General features: G+C 46.7%; 1 protein-coding gene across 1 annotated transcript in view; it reads right to left on the reverse strand.

The window, feature by feature from the left end:
* The window catches only part of LOC130123717 (guanine nucleotide exchange factor VAV3-like), a 79,524-nt gene that overhangs the window by 10,101 nt on the left and 43,040 nt on the right, over positions 1-26,383 (reverse strand). The window contains exons 18-26 of the mRNA XM_056292990.1: positions 26,119-26,141; positions 25,442-25,475; positions 14,411-14,541; positions 10,101-10,166; positions 9,806-9,840; positions 9,546-9,662; positions 5,066-5,153; positions 3,895-3,988; positions 1,086-1,112 (exon numbers count right to left, since the gene is read on the reverse strand). Coding sequence (XP_056148965.1) covers positions 1,086-1,112; positions 3,895-3,988; positions 5,066-5,153; positions 9,546-9,662; positions 9,806-9,840; positions 10,101-10,166; positions 14,411-14,541; positions 25,442-25,475; positions 26,119-26,141 — 615 coding nt within the window. The remainder of the gene's footprint in view (positions 1-1,085; positions 1,113-3,894; positions 3,989-5,065; positions 5,154-9,545; positions 9,663-9,805; positions 9,841-10,100; positions 10,167-14,410; positions 14,542-25,441; positions 25,476-26,118; positions 26,142-26,383) is intronic.

Genomic DNA, 26,383 nt, shown 5'->3' on the forward strand with positions numbered 1-26,383 from the left:
GGGGTGCCCACACCATGTCTGAGCCCACGGGGGCGGAGGACTTGAGACAATAAAAGTTTATCCCAGAATGCACCGAGGGAACTGCGGTTCTGTCAAGGCTTTTTTTTTTTGTCATTGAAGGAAGCACGCTGAATGGCGGCGAAGCACAAACACACCTCTCGCCGAGCCTGTTTGAAGCCGGGTGCTCTACGGGGACCGAACACCGCTGCCAAACAAGACGGAGGGACGGGGACGCTGCAGAACTCAGATCTGAACAGACACAGAGGGCTAACTTTGAGCTTGTTCCACCATCTGTGGCGGCTTTGCGGTTGTTTATAACAAATCTCCCTCAAAAGTTGCGACAGTTTACCTCCAGCTGGGCTCTGCTCTTACACATCAGATCGCATTTGGAACCCCCCCCCCCCCCCCACACACACACACACACAGTTTGGTGGAAACAGGAACAGCCCCTCTGTTGGACTCGGGTTTCCCCCGGGTGTCTCTCGGTAGGCAGCTGTCACACAGTTCTCCCCCGCTGCCGGGCCGAGTGAAATGTCATGTCCTGTCAGGAAAATTGTGACGCCATCCCCGAGCGGAGCGGCTCGCGGACTGTGACGACGGGAGCGGCACTTGCCTGGGGCACGAGGCCCTAACTGGGACCGCTCTGCTCCCGGCCCCGCTCTCCGCTTCCCTGTATTTCTCTCTCTGGCTCCGTCGCTCCTTGTTTTGTTCTCTTGCTTGCCCCCCCCCCGCTCCCTCTTTTTCTCTGTCTCTCACCTCCCCCTTCTCCTACAGTATATTCCTTTTTCCTGCCTCCACCTTCATTCTCTCTCTGACACACCTCCCCCCCACCTCTCTCTCTCCGCCAACCCATCTCCCTTCTGTCTTCTCTCTCTCTCTCACGCCCACCTATCTACCTCACCCCACCTCTCACTCCTGTTCTCCCCTCCCCTGTCTCTACATCGCTCTTTCCATTGCCCTCATCCTCATTTTCACTTCACAATCGCCTCATTCTTTCTCTCTCTCTCGCTCTCTCCCTTGCACCTCGACTCTCTCCTCCACCTCTCTTGCTCTTGTCTACCCTTCTCCATCTAACCCTCTGTAACCCCCCCTTCTCCACTCCTGCCCTGCTGCTTCCTCTTAACTCCTGCTTCTGTGAGTCCCTCCTCCTCCTCCTCCTCTCTCCCTCAGGGCGAGCTGGTGCGTGTGTGTGTGTGTTGTGTGTGTTTAAGGGCCGGTGGTGAGGGACTTGTGGCTGGCAAGGTTGAGCTTGGGCAGAACAATGCATTTAATTAGGCCGGCTTGGCTTTTTACATCTCCCAGACTGAAATTCGAGGCGAGACCCGGTACTGCCGGTGGTACTGACGATACGGTACATTAGCAATACTAAACAGGGTCTTTGGGCTTAAAGAACAAAGCGGAAAGTCCTACTGTAGTTCAAGTATGAGAATGACTCCCTTAATCCATCTCTGTTATAGTCTTACACCCTCGCAGGGCCATGGGGGCCAGAACCTATCCCAGCATAGTTTGGATGGAAGGAAAAAAGGCGTCCTGGACCAGGCCAACTCAGGGTCAGGACCAAATCTGAAATCTGCAATACAAATTCTGTGTCCCACTAGGTGATGGCATACACCGTAAGCATATATATGTGCACAAAACAGACACTTACAGTACTGTATGGTAGCTGACTGATAGCTAATGACTGATATTTTTTAAATTTTGATTTTGATATACTTTATTGATCCCCGTAGGGAATTACGCTCTGCACTGAACCCATCCTAGCTGTGTAGCTAGGAGCAGTGGGCGGCCGCCGTGCAGCACCCGGGGACCAACTCCAGTTCGTCTCGCCATGCCTTGGCCAGGGGCACAGACAGGAGTATTAACCCCAACATGCATGTCTTTTTGATGGTGGGGGAAACCGGGGCACCCGGAGAAAACCTGCCGCAGACACGGGGAGAACATGCAAACTCCACACAGAGGACAACCTGAGATGACCCCCAAGGCCGGACAAGCCCGGGGTTCGAACCCAGGCCCTTCCTGCTGTGAGGTGACAGCGCTAACCACTGCGCCACCATGCCACCCATGATATGACTCGTTAAAACTATCTGTCGAAGGCGTGGAGGGGTTGATAGGTATAATTAACGTGTACATTGCTGTCAGATAAACACAGGATGCAGAAAGTACCTACATCTATTCATTTATGTTTAATTCCATTCCTTTTTCTGGGGTCGCAGCTAGTCAAGTGCATCTAAGTCAAAACCCTGGCTTTGGTGAACCCCATCCATCTGCCACTCCAAGATTTATATGCAGATACTGCACTGCCAAGGTCTGGATTCTGCATCTCAAGGAGACAAAAGTCTGGCGTATATTTTAATATAAATACCATTAAACATGCCAGCAGAGATGTGTCGTGATTATGTAAATAGAAGAAGAGGATCAACTTTACAAAATTCACAAGCCTTGTCACCGGGGGGTGGGGGGCTTGCGGCTTGCAGCTGCTTACCACACAGCATTGTTCCAAGGGGACTAGCGTTAGCTTATTACGCTGTGCTAAATATTTTTAGCATGCTTAACACGCCAGAGAAAGAAAACTTGAGTTTCTGTTTCCCAAGCAAATGCATTGTCAGCATGATTTCCTAATATATGATGAGACATTTCTGTGCTTCACTTCTTTGAGGTAAAGGTATAGCTAGGCTGTAATTACACACTATTGTGAGCGAGATACTGAATCCAGCGAATATCTCATTAGAGTTGAATTTTTTTATTGCCTTTGTGAGATTACCTTGGTACCATGTTTCAGTCTGCAGCTTTGGTCAAAGAAATGAGTTGTCCAAACTCTACAGCCAGGTCTTTAGCTGAATGATGGCAGCTTACTGTAAATCCTTATCAAAGTATGCAAAATACTGGATGGTTGTAGTGAATGTGAGCGACTGAATGGTCTGTAAACTGATTTTGAATACATACGAAGCTCGATCATGATAACTAATTCCAAAGTGGTTTTGGGAAAGTGACTGTTATTATTACTATCTATCCATCCATCCATCCATTATCCAAACCGCTTATCCTGCTCTCAGGGTCGCGGGGACGCTCGAGCCTATCCCAGCAGTCATTGGGCGGCAAGGCAGGGAGACATCCTGGACAGGCCGCCAGGCCATCACAGGGCCGACACATTCACACCTAGGGACAATTTAGTACGGCTGATTCACCTGACCTACATGTCTTTGGACTGTGGTAGGAAACCGGAGCACCTGGAGGAAACCCATGCAGACACGGGGAGAACATGCAAACTCCACACAGAGGACGACCCGGGATGACCACCAAGGTTGGACTACCCCGGTGCTCGAGCCCAGGACCTTCTTGCTGTGAGGCGACCACGCTAACCACCGTGCCACCATGTTACTATCTATTATTATCATTATTATTACTATTATCATCTGTAATCTATGTGTCGAAATTATGCAAGTTTGTCTCAATGATCATCTAAAACAAACCTGTGTCCATTAGCACTCATAAATGCTTTGCTTCAGCATATCTAGGAGCCAGATGTGCAGGGTTTGCCATGCAGGAACATACAATTAGCACTGGAAGGCCTACACACTCACAGGAAAGTATGTGAAGGTGGATATGGTAAACTTCCGCATGACCGAAAAGTTACCCGACTCTGTCCCACCAACCACTGCCAATCTGAGCAAGTGGGCTTTTAAAGCAAGCACTACGACTTATTTGGATCCGCTATTTGACCCAAGTGTGGTCTAAAGCGAGGGTGTTTTCACCTGTCAAAGAAAAAGGGAGTCTCGGGGAACCAGGATGTGTGTGTGTGTGTGTGTGTGTGTGTGTGTGTGTGTGTGTGTGTGTGTGTGTGTGAGGCACACTCACCACTGCCTGCCTTGGTAATGGCCCTGGGCATCATGTTGCCGTTAGCCGGCTCCCTGTAAGGCACCTGCAAAGTGGTGTCAAGACTTCGGAAGCCTTCCCTCAGAGAGTGTTGCTTGTAGTACTCCACCAAGTCCTGCACAAAGACCGGTGTAAAGCAAATACGTGTCCTCGGTAATGATGCAGAGAGGAAGCTGGACAAGCTCTTGGGGGCTTTGTCGATTAGCTTTGTTTAGACATGAAAGCAAACACACATTAGCAAGCCAAGTTAAACAGGATGAGTAGCGCTGGATGTGCCGCTACTTTCAAGCCCCTGATCTTGAACCTACCTAATATGGCTGAAAAAAAGTTATGTTCAGCATCTCTAGTTAATAAGTACTTGTACAAGTAAAAGTGAGTTTCAGATGTAAAATGCCTTCATTGGGTAGGGAAGAAAGCACTCTTCCGAGCTGTCCCGGTCACTGCTCCAACCCCCTCTGCCGATCCGGGGAGGGCTGCAGACTACCACATGCCTCCTCCGATACATGTGGAGTCACCAGCCGCTTCTTTTCACCTGACAGTGAGGAGTTTCGCCAGGGGGACGTAGAACGTGGGAGGATCACACTATTCCCCCCAGTCCCCCCCCCCAAACAGGCGCCCCGGCCGACCAGAGGAGGCGCTAGTGCAGCGACCAGGACACATACCCACATCCAGCTTCCCACTCGCAGACACGGCCAATTGTGTCTGTAGGGACGCCCGACCAAGCCGGAGGTAACACGGGGGATTCGAACCGGCGAGCCCCGTGTTGGTGGGCAACGGAATAGACCGCCACGCCACCCGGATGCCCCCTCAATTGCCTTTTTTTTTTTGGTCAAATATACTGCTGATGCGCTCTTGGGCAGAAGTACCTCACAAATATCTGTACCACCTTGGCTCAAATACCAGCTAACAGCTAAAAATGTGGCGATGAGAGGGAATCAGAAGGTGTTAGCAACGTGTCCTGAGTATGTGTCTGCCCTTAGGGAACTATCTAGCGAAACTTTAAGCACACTAAGTATCATCATTGCTTAATATAAACTGACTTTTTTGATAAATAAGCTTATCCTCATGCTCAACAAGAGGGTGGCGTGGAACTGGCATAGCATCATTCTTTCAAATTGACCCCCTGGTAGACCCATTAACGGCTACAGAGGTTTCCAGGGGACAAGAATCTGTGTCACCATAAGATCATTACCAGCACAGACTTGAAGAGCCGACTCTCAGCGATGTAAAAGCAGCCGCCCTTGGTCAGAATCTTAATGTGCTTGACTTCGTCGTTGAATCTGTGGGAGATGAATAAAACATGGACCGCTAATCAACTATACATGCTTCCCCATCAATCCTGTCACTATGGCGAACCATCTCGGCCGTGATGAGGGGTCTGGATTGGCTGCCAGCTGGCACGCCGAGCCACGCAACTCCCTATAACTAGACCATCCGAAGGTTTCCACCCCTTAGCAACTGCACACGTCACTCAAAACAATAATTTCACAAAGCAAATAGTACCGCAGGTAAGTTGTGAGCAGTGCTAACCAAGTGAGGCTCACGCAGTAAAGGAATGACACACAGGGTGGCATCTGAGGTGCGGCTTCGAACCTACCGTGCCATGTTCTGCATTGACAGTCCAACACTTCTGATTGTGGTAAACTAATTGGCCCATAAATATTCATCAGTGTGTAACCATATGAATCAAGCTTAACAAATTAAATAAATTATATAAATTATACAAATGTTGCTACCAAATGGGTCTGTTCGGCAGCGGGGCTTGAAAGAGACCAAACAACATTCATCTCTCCTCTGAACATTTTTTTTTTAATTAAAACAATAATTGTTTTTTATGTTTACACTAGAGACTTTATGCAGATGAGATCTTATTTTGATTGCACGTTTCTATTCAAGCCCACATCAGCCACATTAAACAAGGGGGATGCTACGCAGCGATAACAAATACAAACTATTACGCTGCTGCGACGCAGTTGCCAGAACTCTCAAAAACCTGCAATAGTCAGCCAGCTTTTGAGGCTTGGTAAACCCAGCAAATAATTTTTTTTGGGGGGGGGGGGGGGGGGCTTTGTCTCCCCAACTGTATCCAGCCAATTATCCCACTCTTCTGAGGCGTCCCGGTCGCTGCTCCACCCCCTCTGCCGATCCGGGGAGGGCTGCAGACTACCACATGCCTCCTCCGATACAGTCGCCAGCCGCTTCTTTTCACCTGACAGTGAGGAGTTTCCCCAGGTGAACGTAGCGCGTGGGAGAATCACGCTATTCCCCCCAGTTCCTCCTCCCCCCCGAAAAGGCACCCCGACCAACCAGAGGAGCCGCTAGTGCAGCGACCAGGACACATACCCACATCCGGCTTCCCAGCCGCAGACATGGCCAATTGTGTCCGTAGGGACGCCCGACCAAGCCGGAGGTAACACGGGGGATTCGAACCAGCGATCCCCGTGTTGGTAGGTAATGAAATAGACCGCTACACTACCCGGACACCCAAATAATAAAATGATTTGAGGGAACATTGATCGATAAAAATTTCAGAAAGAGGCATCCCCATCACAGCTATTTAATTCTAAACTCAGTGTATTGTATTTTGTATATACTGTACTGTGCATTGTACATTTACTGGTTAACTCTGTCATGTCCATCCACCTCAGGCATGTATGTAAGTTACCTGCTAACATCTATTTCAGCATCTCCGATATATTCTCTGCACCACTGCACTTTAACACCTCTTATTTCGCCTGTATAAGTCAATCCTTGTGTATATATCTGAAGATTGTTGTGTTGTTATTCTGTGTTAAGTACACCGAGAGCCACGAAACCGGAGTCAAACTCCATGTTTGTGTAAACCTACATGGCCAATAAACATGATTCTGATTCTGATTCTCCAACATGGCAGGACACCCACAGTACAAAGGGTGAAATGTGTTTCACAACGACTTGTGAGTAGACTTTAATCTCGTATTAAAGGCAGAGTAAAGTCACAAAATTATTACCTTTACTTCAGGTATAGAATATCTCAGATGGCAAGTTAATGAGGAAAAAATGCTGGCCAACCTTGAAGCCTACATTAAAAACCATGCAACAGGTGAAGGCACAAGGGGGGGGGGGCGTAGCGTATTGATGGTGTAACATGTGTCTCCTGAGCTACGTTATAAACCTCCTGCTACTCTGCATAATGAATGGGGAAAACACAGTCATGTAGCAAACTCACTTATACATTATGAAAATATGTTGAGTAATACATTATTGATGTGTGTCGAGCTGTATGACGCGTTACACACTGAGATAGATGAGCCCTTGTGGTAGTCGGGTGTGGTTTAGCACCAGCTGCAAGCGGAGAGTGAGGGGGCGTGGGTCGGGGGGGGGGGCAGATGCGATAGCGAGGCTGATTGATGATCCGCCTCAGGTGTGCCAGTCTGACAACCCGCTCTTGTATTCTGCAGTAACGCCAGGTCCTGGACTGACACTGACACGCGTGACACCGCAAGCGGGCACGGGCAAAAGAGAGAGGTGGAGAGAGACGGAGGCGAGAAAGAGGGTCTCCAGCACCGCGGAGCCCCGGCCCGTGCCGCGTGCAGAAAAGACGTTGAACTGTGCAATCATTGTAAATAAACAAAAGCCCGTGTTCCCGCTAAACGGTGTCTGTCTCCCGTCTCTCCCCCCTTCCATCTCTCCACCCTCCCACTGGCGACAGCCATGTCACAGCCGTGTTGGGTGAAGGCTGAGTCTCTTTCCCCTCCCTTGGTGACCCAGCTGCAATACCACACACGCACACACACATTCACACACACACACACACACACACACACACACACACACGCACACACACACACACACACACACACACAGACTTGACCACGTGGCTGTCCTCAGACAACTCTTGTTGACTATTAGGGGGCCTCTGTGGTGAGCTGCGTTATCTCCAGCAGGCGGGCTGATAATGATCTTAAGCAGTCGGACAGGCAATTAGGACCAGGCCATTCAAGAGCCGGCCTAGCACATCAAAGCTCTGACCGAAGACGATATGAGTCAGCCAGCCCTAATGGGCTGGAATGGACTGACTTGTCGCTTAGCTGAAACATGTTTACATCCAAACACTATTTCAAAGTCCAACCAGAAATTATCATAATCTCTCAAGGCCCTCATGCCGGGACAGGACCACTAGAAAGTCTACGAGCTTTGATGCAACCTGAAAAATATTCCGCAGTGAAATGGAGAGCAATGTTAAATGTTAAATGTATTTCAAAAGAAAGACACCAAGCCACTTGAACTGGAGAAAAAGCAAATGTTTATGGAGCCCCGAAAAATGCTTTATCTTGATTTATGGATTACATGTGAGGCTAGGTATTATGTGAGGCTAGGTATCATGTGAGGCTAGGTATTATGTGAGGCTAGGTATCATGTGAGGCTAGGTATTATGTGAGGCTAGGTATCATGTGAGGCTAGGTATTATGTGAGGCTAGGTATCATGTGAGGCTAGGTATCACGTGAGGCTAGGTATCACGTGAGGTATCACGTGTGGCTAGGTATCATGTGAGGCGAGGTATCACGTGAGGTATCACGTGTGGCGAGGTATCACGTGAGGCGAGGTATCACGTGAGGCCAGATATCACGTGAGGCGAGGTATCACGTGAGGCTAGGTATCACGTGAGGCTAGGTATCACGTGAGGCGAGGTATCATGTGAGGCTAGGTATCACGTGAGGTGATGTATCACGTGAGGGTAGGTATCACATGATTCTCAGTATCACGTGAGGCGAGATATCACGTGAGGCTAGGTATCATGTGAGGCTAGGTATCACGTGAGGCGAGGTATCATTCTGTGGAAACACATTGTCGAACCTTAAAAGGCAATGAGAGGCCATTTACCATGATGAGCTGACACATGCTCCTCACAGGTTTGTGTGAATGGGTGACAGAAACAGTGAGAGTTTGCAAGTGGGGAGCACAGACGGACACAGACAGTCAGCCAGACAGATAGCGTCAGATAGACAGATAGACAGACATACAAACAGTCAGCCAGACAGACAGTCGGATAGACAAAGTCAGATAGACAGACAGTCAGATAGACAGACAGACAGTTGGATAGACAGTCAGACAGACAGACAGACAGACAGAGAGATGGACAGTCAGATAGACAGACAGACAGTTGGATAGACAGTCAGACACACAGTCAAATAGACAGACAGATAGTTGGACAGACAGACAGACAGATGGACAGACAGTCGGACAGATAGACGGACGGGCAGACAGTCGGAAAGAGAGGCATGAAGGCGCTCATTCTCAGAAAAAAGTTTTTAGGACTAAATATGATATCATTCAAGGTGTTATGGTGCTTATATTCTTGCCATTGTGAATATTGACACAAACAAAACAAGACCGATCTTCCCCTTTCATTAGCCGAACAGCTGACACAATCAGATACTTGACTCTTGAAAAGCAAAAAAAACAAAAAAACAAAAACAAAAAATCAATCATGAACTGGTGGTGGTGCCTACAATACACCTTAGATAGACAGACAAATGGATAAACAGACAGACAGACAGACAGACAGACAGACAGACAGACAGACAGATAGATAGATAGATAGATAGATAGATAGATAGATAGATAGATAGATAGATAGATAGATAGATAGATAGATAGATAGATGAAAACATGTATCCATGTGACTTACTTGATACTGATGGCATACTCTGTGCACTCCTTACTCCTGTTACGAATCAGATAGGTGCTGTGTCCTCTGTCCTGGAGCTCAACCTCAGCCTGACATCTCTCCATAGGCCCTGCAAACCTGAACCCCCACAGACAACTAGACACTTAGACTACCCTCCGTCGCTCCAAACACAGGGGCGGGGAGATCAATACCGAGGCACAACAGTTACTTGTGACAAATTACGATGGGGTTTTCAATTGCAATTTGTTTTTACCACTTACCAGAGCTGGGCAGAGTAATCGACAGGTTTTGGAACCTGGTATAGAGAGGAAGACCAAAAAAAAAATGGCGGTTATTTCATTTCTGAAGGCAGTCGATAGCAAGGGGCGAAGGTCATTTGCAGTAATGTGTTAATCCATCCAAGTCTAATGGCTCAAATCGCAACTCTTACTACAAAATTGACTGCGATTGAAAAGCACTGCTTTCTTGTGCCAAGACATCAATAGGGGCCGTCATCGACACAATGCATTGTAATCACATTACCGCGCCTCGGCGCTGAAAAATACGTGCACTTACACACGGGCAGGGCCTGACTGCGTCACGCAGGAAGAAGCCGATCCTGTTCGTCGCCAGAACTTTGCCCTGTAACGATAATTGGCCGTTAATCACGTTACATTTTTCTAGCAACAGCCTCCCGTACCCCCCCTCCCTCCCTCCACCCCCCCCCACTTGCTTCAATAAATCCACGGCAATTAGCGCACAACAAGCAGTGCATCTAATTTGCAGCCCAAGTTAATTATGGTTCAAACTCTGCCGGCAGTTAGATTTGTACTGCATCAAAACGAGAGCCTCTTTTAACACTGAATAATGGATCTCATTCTGGTCTTTGAATAAGCAAACAGCGTGAGCTCCCGCTAACTGGTTGAAGACTAACAGTCGCACTCTAGTTTGTGTGCCTCGAGCAGGCTCGAGCTTTATATGAGAACCATTAAGCTCTTTCACACAGTCTGCCTTTTTCATTCAACAAAAGTCAACCAGTTGAGAGTAACAAATCACTCGGTTTTTCTGAGGCCCTGTTCCCCCTCCCATGTGCATGCTTGGAGTGTTTCAGGATATAATACTTGGTTATTTAAGTCCATTGTATGCATTAGCATGTAAACAATCTACTACTACTACTACTTTTGTCTGCTCCCGTTAGGGGTTGCCATGGCAGATCGTCCGTTTCCATCTCTTCCTGTCCTCTGCGTCTTCCTCTGTCACACCAAACACCTGCATGCCCTCCCTCACCACATCCATAAACCTCCTCTTTGGCCTTCCTCTTTTCCTCTTCCCTGGCAGCTCCATATTCACCATCCTTCTCCCAATATACCCAGCATCTCTCCTCCACACATGTCCAAGCCATCTCAATCTTGCCTCTCTTGCTTTGTCTCCAAACTGGGCTGTCCCTCTAATATAATCATCCCTAATCCTGTCCTTCTTCATCACTCCCAGTGAAAATACTAGCATCTTCAACTCTGCCCCCTCCAGCTCCACCTCCTGGTCAGTGCCACCGTCTCCAAACCATACAACATAGCTGGTCTCACAACCATCTTGTAAGCCTTCCCTTTATCTCTTGCTGGTAGCCTTCTGTCACAAATCACTCCTGACACTCTTCTCCACCCACTCCACCCTGCCTGCACTCTCTTCTTCACCTCTCTTCCGCACTCCCCGTTACTTTGAACAGCTGACCCGAAGCATTTGAACTCATACGCCTTCGTCACCTCTACTCCATGTAATACTCCGTTATACTCCATCACACTCCATCAGCATGTAAACAGTAATAATCCCATATATCAGCATTACTCTCAGCAAAATATGGATTCCTAATTTGGAGCTCGAGGTCGATTTGAAGTCCATTGAGTCAATCTGAGAACACATCAGCATCGGGGGCGTGCCGAGCTCTTCACTCAGCATCCCGGGCTGTTTATGCTTTCCCCCGTTATCCCTCTCTTTATTACAGTATGAAATCCATTTTGGGAGCATGCATGCCCTGGCAGTAACTAGATTGGAGAGCGAATCCTTACCCATCTCTATGATTCATTCTGCGTAATAACATTTCATCAAAGGGTTTTTTTCTTTTTTTTTGAGAGCCATTCTCTATTTGTTATGCCTCGGATAAGCACATGATAAAGATTAAACTTATTACTCTGTTGGAGTAAACAGACGGCAGCCAAAGGATCAAATGACATTACAGTGATTGATTGTATTGTTCTGCCGGTGGGATGGGGGATAATTGCCTTCTGGGTAACAGGGGATATGAATTCTCTATGTTCTGTAATTTCATCCCCTGGCGCCACTGGGGACATTGAAGATTAAGTACCCTTATTACCGTGTCGTTATGCATAAGAATAAAATAAACACACAATTGTGTATTATTATTCAGTGCCTCTGAATATCTCCACCCGGTGTATGTGAGGTGACCGCGGCGGTGAGCAGTACATGGTCATCGCGCCCGCGATGTGACAGAAGGCTCGACACTCCGCCGGCTTAGCGCAGGTCTTCTGGCATTCCTCTCCTTCCTCGCCTTGTGCCACCTCGTATACGCTATTGGACCGAAAGGACAGCAAGCCGGGCTTTGTGAAATCTGCCTGCGTATTCACTCCCAGCCGTGCCTTTGGCATCGACTGCCATCAGGTTGGAGCAGCACCAGAAGGAGGAGGAGGTTTTTAGTGGCGTCGTAAAGTGGAGTGAGAAACTGATCTGGGAGGCTCCCCCGAAGACCCTCAGATAAATCACCACCCTTTCAAAAAAAGATTAAGTCAATTGCTCTCAACTGCTGTCAGGCCTCGTGAGATGGTCAGTAAATACACCAGCAGGCGAGGCCTCTCGCGCCATTAAAACATCCTCCAGAAGTGTCTTGTCGTTTTATTGTCTCCCCCCGCCACTTAATTCATCAGCCGAAGCCGCTAATTGGTTAGATCATCTGATGCAGGCTGTGTGATCTGATGCGATGAGGAGCAGAAAACGGGCCTTAATTTGTCATGGACTGGAGCATCAGTGGCGTTCAGACAGACCAGTGACCGATGTCTCTAATTAACGCTGACCTCATCATAATGTCCCCGTTCGGTATTTTTAGCTCGCTGGAAAGGACCCAGGATGGAGCAGACAACCACGCTGCTATCTTCGACCTTTAAGTAAGTTTTGAAAAGATTTAAACTTGAATAGGGAAGATTATTGGGTGCACAGGGAACCAAGTTTTAAGGGAGGGACGTGGTACAGCTGCACCTGTGATGTTTTTTTTTTTTTTTTTTACTTTTTCCGCCGTTACCTGGCTCTTCCTATCCCCCAGGGTGTAGTCCATTCAGCGCAACAAGCCAAGAAGAGGAAGAGAAAGACATGACACGCAGGAAAGGTGACGATGTAAATTCAAGCTGACAAAATGTATATAGGTTAGACTGCATGTGCAACCTAAAGTTAAACTGGATGCCCACTGCGCCACTGGGGCTACGCTGGTCTCAATGTGACGTTCCCACATCAAGTTCAAGTTCAAGGGACAGGTCTCCAAAAAACAAAAAAATCTCTTACACTGTTCTGTTATTTTTGATATTAATTTTTGATATTGATCATTTTCTGATATTAGGTACATTGTTAATCCCACTACAAGTGAAAATCCTCTTATGGGCACTCCTGGAGCAGGTAGGATGGACCATCCATCCACCCATTATCCAAACTGCTTATCCTGCTCTCACGGTTGAGGGGATGCTGGAGCCTATCCCAGCAGTCATTGGGCGGCAGGCGGGGAGACACCCTGGACAGGCTGCCAGGCCATCACAGGGCCGACACACACACACACACACACACACACACACACACACACACACACACACACAGAGGAAACCCATGCAAACACAGGGAGAACATGCAAATTCCACACAGAGGACGATCCGGGACGACCCCCTAGGTTGGACTACCCCGGGGCTCGAACCCAGGACCGTCTTCCTGTGGGGCGACTGCGCTAACCCCTGCGCCACTGTGCCGCCCAGGATGGACCAATCTTTTTTTTTGGAAGGGGATTTTTTTTACCCCCTTTTTCTCCCCAATTATACCTGGCCAATTACCCAACTCTTCCGAGTCGTCCCGGTTGTTGATCCACCCCCTCTGCCGATCCGGGGAGGGCTGCAGACTACCACATGCCTCCTCCGATACATTTGGAGTCACCAGCCGCTTCTTTTCACCTGACAGTGAGGAGTTTCGCCAGGGGGACGTAGCAGGCGCCCTGACCGACCAGGGGAGGCGTTAGTGCAGCAACCAGGACACATACCCACATCCGGCTTCCGACCTGCAGACATGGCCAATTGTGTCTGTAGGGACGCCCGACCAAGCCGGAGGCAACATGGGGATTCGAACCAGCGATCCCCGTGTTGGTAGGCAATGGAAGAGACCGCTATGCTACCCGGATGCCCCACAATATTAATAATTTTTTGATATTAAGTACATTATTAATCCCCCTACAAGTGGAAGTTGTCTTATGGGCACTCCTGGAGCAGGTAGGATGGACCAATCTTGACCAAGAATAGGTACGGTTGTATGGAAATTAAACCAAGGCCTTTGATTCAGTGGACACCCTCACTAACAACTTGTTAAGTAATTAACTTTCTAACTAGGCAATGAAGAGGTCAAAGTCATTTGATCGGTTTTCTGTCTTGCGACAGGACACAATCCAGCCACAACAGAACTACCATAGCTATTTTCAGGTCATAGTGGACATACAACAGTGTGATTAGATAAGATGCCTGACATGAAATTGAAACCCACAGTGTCACTACAGCCCCGTTAAGCCCTAAGGTGTGATCCCCCCCCCCCTTGAGTAACACATGGGGCTCACAGCAAAACTAAGTGAAACACACCTGCCACCAGGAGCTGTGCGGGTCGCCGGAAATCAGCTCGATGACATCCCCAGCATGAATGCTCAGCGGGGGTCCGTACTGGGGACAGGGTACGCCACAGTAGTCTCTGATCACCAGCATTCGGGGTAAACCTGGCGGACAGAGAACATACAGACACTTCCATTTACACAGTGGGTATTTAACAGTGACTTACACACAGCAGCTTACAGTGAGTGGAGCAAGAGATAAGAAGAGCTTGAAGTTGCCAGATCAGCAACAAGCAATCAATAGAAAGGAGTTGAAGGATCAGAGCCACATGGGCTACACAATCTGTGTAACAAATAAACCAGTGTCTAAATGACACTGGTGATGCACAGTGGCCATTTTGTGCCAGAACGATCACCACACATCAGTTTGAGGTGGAATCATGGAGAGAATTACACAGGGAGACAATTAGGTGGCCAGATGGAGACAGCCAGGTCCGGGGGGGGACACCCTACTCTTTGAGATAAGTGCCATGGGATCTTTAATGACCACAGTGAGTCAGGTCCTCAGTTTAATGTCTCATCCGAAGGACGGCATCTCCTACAGCAGGGTCCCCGTCACTACACTGAGAGCCCTTTTTTTTTTAGGACCTGAAAGAAGACTGCCCCCTACTGGCCCACCAACACCAATTCCAGCAACAACTCATTTTCCTGGGAGGTCTCCCATCTAAGTGCTAGCCAAACCCACACCTGCTTAGCTTCCGTCATTGGGCAGAGCCAGAGTACAGGGTGCTTCTATTGTCACTTTTACTTGCTGTCTTATGTGTTTCATATAAGCGAGACAAAGACTCTCTTCCCTGAGCAGCAATAAAGGTTTCAATTCAATTCATCACATTTAGCACATGGATGTGGAATGTATAATAAAACAACAAGTTGACTGAGGTTAAAACCTTCCTGAATGCGGTTTGGCTAGATGTTCAATGCAAACATTTCCTCAGAGATAAGGTGTTGCAAGATGCTGGCGTCTCCTTTTATTTCTGTACAGTGCAGCTCCAACCTTTGCTTTGCGTGGCAGGCAAACACAGTCACGGTAATATGGCTAAAGCGAAGACTAAAGACCCCTGCCAACGAAGCGGACACAGTCACTTACTCTCCTTAAACTCACATATCCAGCGCCATCAGACACATCTCCCCTCCCAGGCACAGCTGCCTCGCCAGCCAGCCAGAGGAAACTATTACGGCCGACGATAACCTCAGATGACGGGAATATCCACTGTCTTTAATATCAACAATAAGCACAGTTGTCTTTTCTCCTAAAGCCCCTTATGGAATCTGATTTATTGCAAAAGCACAGCCTTGCAACTGAGGGGCCGAGCCGCTTAGAAAGACGCTTGCAGCTGCAGGCATTTCTCCTGCCGTGGCTCTCATTCCACCCACTCCAATTCATCTCAACAGCCTCCCCAAGGCTTTACCATCATAGCATGTGCACAGGAAAAACTGCTTGTTTTGTGTGCTCTGGTAGGGGATTTAACCCCCCCCCCCAGCATCCTCTTATAAGATGTTGTTTCTTACCCAATTATGTATTTGTCAAAACAAAGCTGTTGTAGTTTGCTCATTAGTGGGTGTGTATGGGCAAAAGGAGACATTCTTGTCAATAGACTTTGCGATATCTTTGGGGTTTTTAGAGGGGAAAAAAAAGTTTGGGGAATATTAAATCAAAAGAAAGTAGAGGCGGGTAATGTAATATCTCTGAGGAAATGTCTTATTCAACATGTAGCCAACTCACATGTCATCCTGGCCTTATACTAACGTGCTGCTTTTTGTCCAGCCTGTTGTTCTTCTGCTTTGTTTGGGAGCCGAGATGAAAGTGGTCAAATTTAGAAGTACTGCCCAAGACTCAAGACTGAAGTTGGCTCATTAGCGTGCTGTGGTCCAGACACTGCAGGGGGCGCTTAATGGAACAGACGAGTTTACCCTGAGGTCCCAACATTTACCAACCAATCGAGCATAATCCTTCACTTTAGCCAACTCTGGTTATTGTTTTGTTCGTGTTAGTGCTCAGCAGGTGATATTACTCTGGAGTTTTACTGGCTATAACAATGCTTCAGAAACAATGGTGGCTAGTTTGACCAACAACATATAAACTAACAGTTAATCTGAAATGATGGAGATAGGGTTCCCAATTGTCAAGGATTGGCAGGAGATTCCCAGATTTGACCATCTCCCAAAATGCACAAAAAAAAAAAAAATCAGTCTGGGAAATTTTTCAACAGCCTAAGAGTGAATGGTGAATGCTGTGGTCATTGTACTGAAATCATGATAATCTCTCACAGTGCATTTTTTACAGCGATGACATGGTCAAGTGACACTTATTATTAGTAAGTGTGTTGGCTTTTTTTTTTTACTTCTATAGTCAGTAATTTAGATGGTTCTTTATAAATTGGGGTATACTGTAGTGGGGCGGCGTGGTGGCGCGGTGGTTAGCACGGTCGCCTCACAGCAAAAAGGTCCTGGGTTCGAACCCTGGGGTTGTCCAACCTTGGGGGTCATCCCAAGTTGTTCTCTATGTGGCGTTTGCATGTTCCCCCTGTGTCTGCATGGGTTTCTTTCGGATGTTCCAGTTTCCTCCCGCAGTCCAAAGAAATGTAGGTCAGGTGAATTGGCCATACTGAAAATTGTCCCTAGGTGTGAATGTGTTGGCCCTGCAGTGGACTGGCGGTCTGTCCAGGGTGTCTCCCCGCCTGCCGCCTAATGACTGCTGGGATAGGCTCCAGCATCTCGCGACCCTAATTAGGATAAGTAGCTTGGATAATGAAAATAAAAAAGGAAAATGGGGTATATAGTTGCCAGCCCAAGTACAGGTAGTTAGTTATCCCTCTCTTAATATATGTTCCCTGATTACTCTGGCTTTCAGTAACGTTTGTGGCGGTGGATAAAGCAATATGATCAACTTGTGGCACCACACATCCTGTTTGTGATTCCACGTGACTTGCGTATGGCATAAGATGTGGTGTGCCCCGCCCCAAGGGTCGCCAGGTTATCCAACTTGGTGACCTCGGTTGGAGAACATCTGCAAAACTATGAGAAAGGTGATTCAACATTCATGATGTCTTCCAAATATTGCAGTGTATTGACTGTTCATGTTTTTGCTATGTTGTTCACACTTCATAATGTGATTTTGACATGCAAAGCTGCATGAGCTCAAGATGTCAGCATTTAGAAAGCAAAAGGGCACGGCACATTACCGAAAGCCGCAGGGAAATGCGTGACAATGACTTGCTTGAAAAGTTATTCAAACTAACGGACTTTTTCACACCAGTTCCAACCTTGTTGCAAGAAAAACGAGAGACGGCTGAGACCAGCTCAACAAACCGCTTTAATACAGCTAGTTCTAGGGATATATTATCTATTTGAGTGAGTACACTGTGCTGCCCATTCTCTTATTTCCATAGGGGTAAACAAAGTGAGCTGCTGTCAGATTTAAGAGTTGCTCATCTTTGTCCAGTCACTTTTTAATTTTTGCGAGTAACATGACTAGTCGTGGAGACCAGGGGCCTCACTCATCAATCATTTGTACATACAAATTTGCTCTTACACACCCATGGGATTTTTTTTAGCCCTGAGCTTTGTCTGACAGCCCAGTGTAGAACCTGGCTAGCCCCTGAATTTAGACACCAATTGGCGAACACTGACGTCTTTGCAAGCCTGAGTGATTGCTCGTTGCAAGAGGTAGACAATAGCTGTTAGGGGGGAGGAATTACAGATAACCACGAGGCTTTGCTGCTGCCTGTCAGACAATCTGAAGGGCTAAAAAAATTCCGTGGGTGTGTAAGAACAAATTTGTATGTACGAACGATTGATGAATGAGGCCGCAGGGGTCTATCCAAGTAAATCAGCAAACATGAGAAGAACATTTCTTTGTCGCATCTAAAATCCCATTCTCTCATTATTTCGAGTTGTGAGTGCTGTGCTATAACCAGCTGAACTCAACCGGTACAATGCTGTGGACCTTGCAGCCTTCACTGAAAGAATACGTGTCAGGTACACACAGCCTACTTTAAAGCTGCAAGACAGCCGCTAAGAAAACGTCTCCAAGAGTCTGAATGTATAAAGCCAACGCACAACAAGTAAGAAGACAAAGGAGGCAGCCTGATGAATCCACAGGACGAGATTGCGAGCTGTCAGGCCGAGCCAGGTTGTTCACATCAGTGTTCACTTGTAACCAACAGGCGGCTGTGCCAACTACACAGAAGATACAGCTCTTACAGAGATGTCCGGAAGGAGCTTGGCTTTTTGAAACCATTTTCCTCACTTGCTAGACAATATGTTGTTAAAGGTCACTGTAAATTGGGTTTTGTGCTGACACCATGGTTGTAGCTACAACTGAGCACACTGAGGGCAAGTCTTCAGTATTTTCTACCTTAACAGGCTATACAGACTCAGAAACATTTTATCCATTGAATAATTGGCATATTAATTGCAATTAACTTCCCCCTTAAAAAACACCACTGCCTTTTATCATTTAACCCTGTATAATCCTCTAAATCATGTCAAATATGATTAATCCCCCCCCCCCCCGCTTTTCTCCCCAGTCGAATTTTGGCCTGCTCCACCCCCTCTGCCAATCCGGGGAGGGCTGCAGACTACCGCATGCCTCCTCCGATACATGTGGAGTCGCCAGCCGCTCCTTTTCACCTGACAGTGAGGAGTTTCGCCAGGGGGACGTAGTGCATGGGAGGATCACGCTATTGCCCCCAGTTCCCCCTCCCCCCTGAACTGGTGCCCCCGATCAACCAGAGGAGGCACTAGTGCAGCAACCAGGACACATACCCACATCCGGCTTCCCACCCGCAGACGTGGCCAATTGTGTCTGTAGGGACGCCCAACCAAGCTGGGAGCAACACAGGGTTTCGAGCCGGCGATCCCCGTGTTGGTAGGAAACGGAATAAGCCACTACGCTACCCGGACACCCTGATTAATCTTTTGACCATTGGGTGCACATGTGCCATGAGCTCGAAAGCTGCCCATATCTCCAGCTGGCGGTCTCATGTCCAACCGAGGAGCCTCTTAACAACATCATCTTTACAAGAGTGGATGACGACAGCAGAAGTAAGGAGGATTCAATAGTTTGTGCTGAAATGAGACCATTAATTGTATAAATGGAGCAATCTGAAATGGCGTTAATGGTTAATCTGTCAAAGTGTCACACTGTAATGTTTATTATTGACGCCGTTAAACCAAGTTATTCGAGTGTTGCTAGCTAACGTTTTGAGTAATGTTAACGAGTTATGGGACGCGATATCGGTAATGTGATATCACTGTGTACTGATGCAGTCACGCAGTTTTTTTGTATCATGTGGACACATCCTTTATGAAGTCTCTGTGCCCCCACAAAAAAACAGGGTGCATTACGACCGATGTCATCAAAATATTTATGCCATTGCAAAGGATGTTAGCACAAAATTTGCTCGCTTTGCAACAGTTAGGCTGACTTAGTGGTTAAAGGTCACATATTGTACACTTTCCTCTCTTCATTCCGTTTCCCCCGAGGTTCATTAACATTGTTTTGTGTAGTTTCATGTACCGAAAACAGTCTTAATCCTGAAGCGGGGCCAACGCTTCCTGCCGCAGGGTTTACATATTTTAATGAATACTACTTAACTGTCAAAGAAAGTAACTAATGAATACAGGGATTAAAGTCTATGTCAATACGATGGATTTCCGCCAGTTGGATTCCAGAGACGCCATGTATGAGATCAATGCAGGGTTTTCCTTATAAGACTTAGGCGCAGCGCCTAAACCGAATGAACGGGGAAAAAACTATAAGAGTAGGGCTTTCATGAGGTCAGATCTTCATTACACGATTATTGTCGCCAAAAGAATTCTATTATCGTGATATCTATAGAAATTTTGAATAATAATGCTATCAGTCAACTTCAACTTCATCTTTAACTTTGTTTATTGTGCATTTTGTCTCTTTTTAACAAATGAATTACACTCAAAATACTGGTGTTGGGACGTGGAGAGAGCGTCTGTAACCATAACTATACAAAAGCGTACAAAAAGAACAATCACACTTAATGGGTAGTGAAAAGGCAACCGGATGAACTGATAAACAAAATCCACGAGGCCTAACATCTGCCGTCAATACAATGTCAACTGAAACAAAATCACTTGGGGACAGAGACTTTGTGTGTGAGACCACAGGCTGACCACTCTGATATACTGTGATTTAACGTCCAGTGACCATGTCCTGACATTTCTCATGATGTGACTTTGTGCGGCAGTAGTAGCCACACACTGTGGTAGTAGCTAGCTAGTGTGGCGGTTTGCCCAAGTTTAAACCAGTCTGAGTCAATATCAAACCCCACAAAGGATACGTGCGTCAGAATACACCTCACCCCTGGTTATTTATTTTTTTTACAACACAAACAAATTTATAATCAATTGCAGGGCAGGGAAATAAAACACTCAACTTAAATAAACTCAACCACAACGTCAGTCAATTTTCAAAGGTTATATTAGAGCAAAAGAAAAAAGTTCCTTATAATTCAGTTCAGTTTATAACGTAAATATACTCCACTTCAGGATTTTCCAGTTATCACCATCAGTTCAACTCCCGTTCAGTTCACTCAACAAAAATGCTCCACTCTGGGATTTCCTGAGTATCCAACAAACAAAACTCAAAACAAGGAAGTATTCTCAAACGCAGTTCGGTTCAGTTAACTCACAAACTAAAATCCACAAACCCCCAAAGCTTTAGTCACGAGGAAAAAAAGGCAAAATAAAAGAAGAAAAAGACAAATGGTCACCCAGGTTCCGCTGACTCATGGTTACCGTGGTGAGTGATTATTAAGCTGTTGTCGAGTCTCCGGAGATGTTTAGCTGTCGGATCCTTGACAGATTCCTTGAGATGATGAGGAGATAATTTTTCCAGGGGACACACTTGCGAATATGTAACAAACATGGTCTTAACACGCCGCAAAAGCCTGGGTAGGCTGATGGAGGTCTGACTTCTCCCCGCTCTTTACTCGCCAGCGTCAGTCGCCATACTGATTTGTGTGACTCATCACAAATAATAATAATAATCATTACATTTATATAACGCTTTGTGTTGCACCCACCTGGGTGATGCACGGCAGCCATGTAGCACCAGAGCGCTCACCACACATCACCTTGAGGTAGAGAGGGAGGAATCACTGAGCCAATTACATGGGGGGGGGGGTGATTAGGTGGCCAGATGGAGAGAGCCAGGTTTGGGAATTTTGCCAGGACACCGGGGAACCCCCTACTCCTTGCGATAAGTGCCATGGGATCTTTAATGAGCACAGTGAGTCAGCACCTCGGTTTAACGTCTCATCCGAAGGACGGCATCTCCTACAGCACAGAGTCCCCGTCACTGCACTGGGGCACTGGGATTTGGTTTTTGTTTTGTTTTTTAAGGACCAGAGGGAAGGCTGCTCCCTACTGAACCACCAACACCACTTCCGGCAGCAACCCTGTTTTCCCAGGTCTCCCATCCACGTAGCCAAGCCCGCACCTGCTTAGGTTCCGCCATTTGGCAATAATGCCAGGGTACATGTTGGTATGGAACGTAAAGGGCCGGTGTTTCCGAAAGCGGGTAGATCAGAGCCACATCACTGGTTGACAGGACTGGTAGGTGTGTGGAGGGAGGCGAGTTAAAACAGACTTGATAGCTGGAAACAGATTTATTTATAACAACATAATTTTGGTGATCGCCACAGGAGCTAGTTACGGCGTCACGGGGAAGGGAGACGCAGCGAGAACGAAAAGAAAACGAAATAATTTAAGAGGTGCTGGATTATTTTCACGATATTATCATATGTGTATTATTAACATGATATTAATATTTCTTTCTTTTTTTTTAAAAATATCACGGTTGTCGTCAATACTGGTATACTGCAACACGCCTTGCTGAGAATTCTCTACCACTCTGGAGAGAAAGGATACCGTATTGGCTCTAATACAAGACAATGTTTTTTCCTGAAATTTAGGTTTTAAAAAAGTGGGTGTTGTGTTGTCTTATATTTCAGAACTAGACAATTACAGTTTTCATTCATTACACTAGACGTTATTTTTGAAAGGAAAGAGTACCAGCGTAACTACGGTGTTTTACACAGTGTTGCTTATGTGTTGTTTGTAGCTGTAATGTTGCTAGGCTAGCGAGCTTTTTTGGCCCGTTTAAGGTGAGTCTTTCAGAGTCAGTCAACACTGAAAGTGTTTCATTTGTCCAGTTTAACCTGCAGGAGTTTCTGAAGGCTGCTGAAACGCATTTTGCTGCCACAGACGAAGTAAATTCATAACAAGTGAAAACGAGTTTAGTGTCTCCTGACATCTTTACCTGCAGAAATGAAGCTGGGAGACAATCTGTCAAACAGCCAAGAATGACATCTGTCACAGATGAGGAGCTCCAAAAGACAGTGTGTAGAATTCTAACTGTCAGAGAAAATAATTATGCAAGAGGAATGGAAGTGAGAGAGGAATCGACTCGCTGTAGCAACTCTGTCAGCTGACTAGTTGCTACTGGGAAAGGGAGCGGTCCAGCCGAACAGAAAGGTTGGTAATGCTGCGTTCCATTCAGAGTCCGAGGTCGGAATTTCCCAGTTGGAGTTTCCAATTTCCAACCTCCAAGCGTTCCAGGTTCACAACGGCAAATGTAAATTAAAAACATGGCTGACCGTGATAAACTGGTTGTTTTTATTAGCAAGTATATAAATAATTGATTCGTCAGCAGTGCAGCCTCCTTGCATACATAAACGAAACAGAGGAATAACTTTTGTGCAGAGACACGTTTCAGAAATTGTTTACCATAACCAGCTACTTAGTAACATTGTCGACATATTCTGACATCAATTTACATGCAGAACAGATTGTACTATTTGATAGTCTGTATTATTGTAATTAAATACAGGCAAATGGCCTAGTGGCCTGTCCAGGGTGTCTCCCCGCCTGCCGCCCAATGACTGCTGGGATAGGCTCCAGCATCCCCGCGACCCTGAGAGCAGGATAAGCAGTTTGGATAATGGAATGGAATACTTTACGTTGCCTTAGCTGATGGTTTACCAATAACACTGTGTGCCTCCATGGGTGCTGCCATTGTTGTGTGATGTCAGACAACTGCTTCTACAGATGGATTTGGGGGCATCCGGGTGGTGTGGCTGTCTATTCCGTTGCCTACCAACACGGGGATCACCGGATCGAATCCCCATGTTACCTCCGGCTTGGTAAAGCGTCCCTACAGACACAATTGGTTATGTCCGCGGGTGGGAAGCCGGACGTGGGTATGTGTCCTGGTCGCTGCACTAGCGCCTACTCTGGTCGTTGGGGTGCCTGTTCAAGGGGGAGGGGGAACTGGGGGGAATAGCGTCATCCTCCCATGCGCTATGTCCCCCTGGTGAAACTCCTCACTGTCAGGTGAAAAGAAGCGGCTGGCGACTCCACATGTATCGGAGGACGCATGTGGTAGTCTGCAGCCCTCCCTGGATTGCCCGGAAGAGTGGGGCAATTGGCCAAATACAACTGGGGAGAAAAATGGGGAGGAGCTCTGACTTTGAGTGGCGTTCCATTGTATTGTAGGAGGTCTGAAAAATCTCGATTTTCGAGTTGTATGGAACACAGCATTAGTAGTCAAATGCTGTTACATAGTCAAATGGCTATGGGAGGATGAGAAAATTGCCGTTCAAGTCCATTCACTATGAGTCTAATTTTACCAGTGTTATTTTGTATGGTGCATAGTGCGATCCCTCACAAAAAACGTGAAGGATTACTTCAGGACACAGCGCTTACTTCATCAGTGAGCATATCTGTTTTGCTGTTCTTCTTGCTAATGTCTGAGTGTACTGTGAAAAACAACAACCTGTGTTTTGTTTTTATAAACATTGTAATGATAATGGTCCAAAACGATGTGAAAATACATATTTTCACAATGCTCAATGCCCAAACGCCTCGACCAAACAAAAACCCCCCAGGCCACCACAGCGCCCTAAGCCCTCCAGAAGCTGGTGCTGTAAGTTTGTTTGTTTGTTTTCTTGTTTTTTTCTGTTAAGTAATAAGAGGCCCACTTAAAACAAAAACATTGTTTTGCATGGTATTATAATTAGATGAATTAAAAACATATGCACTGAATATGTATGATTCGGCCTGATAAATATTTTACGTCAGAAGGTTTTTTTTTTTTTTTACTTAAATCCCTGTAAATATCTTGTGGGCTTAGCACAACTCTACTGTAAACCAAATGATAAGGTCGAAAAAAACCTGGTCCAGGGGCCGAGGACTAGCAAGAAGCGTCCCTGCTCCCAAAGGATAATACACCATGGATGCAGCACCGAACAGTTTGTTTTTATTTTTTTGAGATACTTTATGAATCCCTGTGGGAAAAATTTCTGCTCTGCATTTAACCCATTCCAGCTGTGTAGCTAGGAGCAGTGGGTAGCCGCCGTGCAGTGCCCGGGGACCAACTCCAGTTCGTCTTGCCATGCCTCGGTCAGGGGCCCAGAAAGGAGTACTAACTCTTAACATGCATGTCTTTTTGATGGTGGGGGAAACCAGAGCACTCAGAGAAGACCCACTGCAGACACGGCGAGAACATGCAAACTCCACACAAACTCCACACCTGGGATGACCCCCCCAAGGTTGGACAACCCCAGGTTTCGAACCCAGGACCTTCTTGCTGTGAGGCGACAGCGCTAACCACTGCGCCACCGAGCCGATTTAGAATTTAGATGAATTTAGATTCATACTAAGTATTACCACAATGAAACATCGCTACGTCTCTTGACTATAAGCCGAATGTTGACGTCTCATCAGCTCACGCTAACCAGCTAAAACGGCTAAGGCAGCTAAGCCAATGTAACGAAACAAACCTGCTTCATCAGACACAGTTTGCAGCGGTAAATTTTATTTTACCATTTCTTGATATGGTTATTTGTGTCGTCGACAGAGAAAAAGGAACTTATTTTTGATATTATGAATACACGCTTTAGTATATGTGTATACCAATTTCCAAAATAACCAAGGGTTTTAAGTGGTGTGGTCAAGCCATACTGACCTGGGTCTGCTTGCTTCCGTGTCACGGTGCTCCTCTGGGGAAAGAGCAGAGGAAGTTGAGTATGTGAGAGAGAGAGAGAGAGAGAGACAGAGAGAGAAAGAGAAAAACAAGAGTGACTGACAGGGAAAAGTCACTTATTCTCTCTGTGCAATACTAAGCTGACCTGAGAAATGAGTGGAACTCGAGACACAGTCAACTATTATGATGTGACTCATTCTTTGACCTGTTATTTGACCAACTTAAAAGTGACACACTGCAGAACGCAACGTGACTGCAGAGGTCTGTGCCAAAGAACATTCAGATTTTAAAAAAATAACCACTCTGCAGAAGTGTTATCATTTATCATCCGTGCTGACTTAAATTACCTTGCATCTGTGTTAGCATGAAGTGATTTGAGTATGTGCTCACAAATTGTGGATCTCTCAGTTCTGAACAAAATCAGTTTTAATCTTCTGGTTGTAATGCTGTTCCATTATCTGAGCTTGTCAGTGTGTGTGTGTGTGTGTGTGTGTGTGTGTGTGTGCGCGCGCGCGTGCGTGCATGCGTGCGTGCATATGCTTGCGTGAATGTAGACCATGTCCGAGCAAAGCGCATCTGAGTTGCTATGCTATGCAAATGCTAATTACAGCAGCTGTGCTCCTAGTTAAGTGAAAGGCGAGAATTAATACAGGTCCTACCTGGGGCCTTGGCATGGCTGAATCTGCAATAAGGTGGGGGGACAGACACAGTGGAAGGAATACAATATGAGCATGTGGTGGTGCCCTGACATACAACCTCAGCTGTCAACCTTCTGCTGGCCCTTATCCCGCTGCAGAATGCATAAAGACTGTGGCGCTTCAGTTAAGAGGGCCTGTCACGCCAGCCTGCCTTTAGCTGTCTACCAGTCAGACAGGGTAATGTACCTGAACTACAATGCCTGCCTGTTATGACAAAGGCTTTGAT

The sequence above is a fragment of the Lampris incognitus genome, chromosome 14 (genome assembly GCF_029633865.1).
Source record: "Lampris incognitus isolate fLamInc1 chromosome 14, fLamInc1.hap2, whole genome shotgun sequence".
Taxonomy (NCBI): domain Eukaryota; kingdom Metazoa; phylum Chordata; class Actinopteri; order Lampriformes; family Lampridae; genus Lampris; species Lampris incognitus.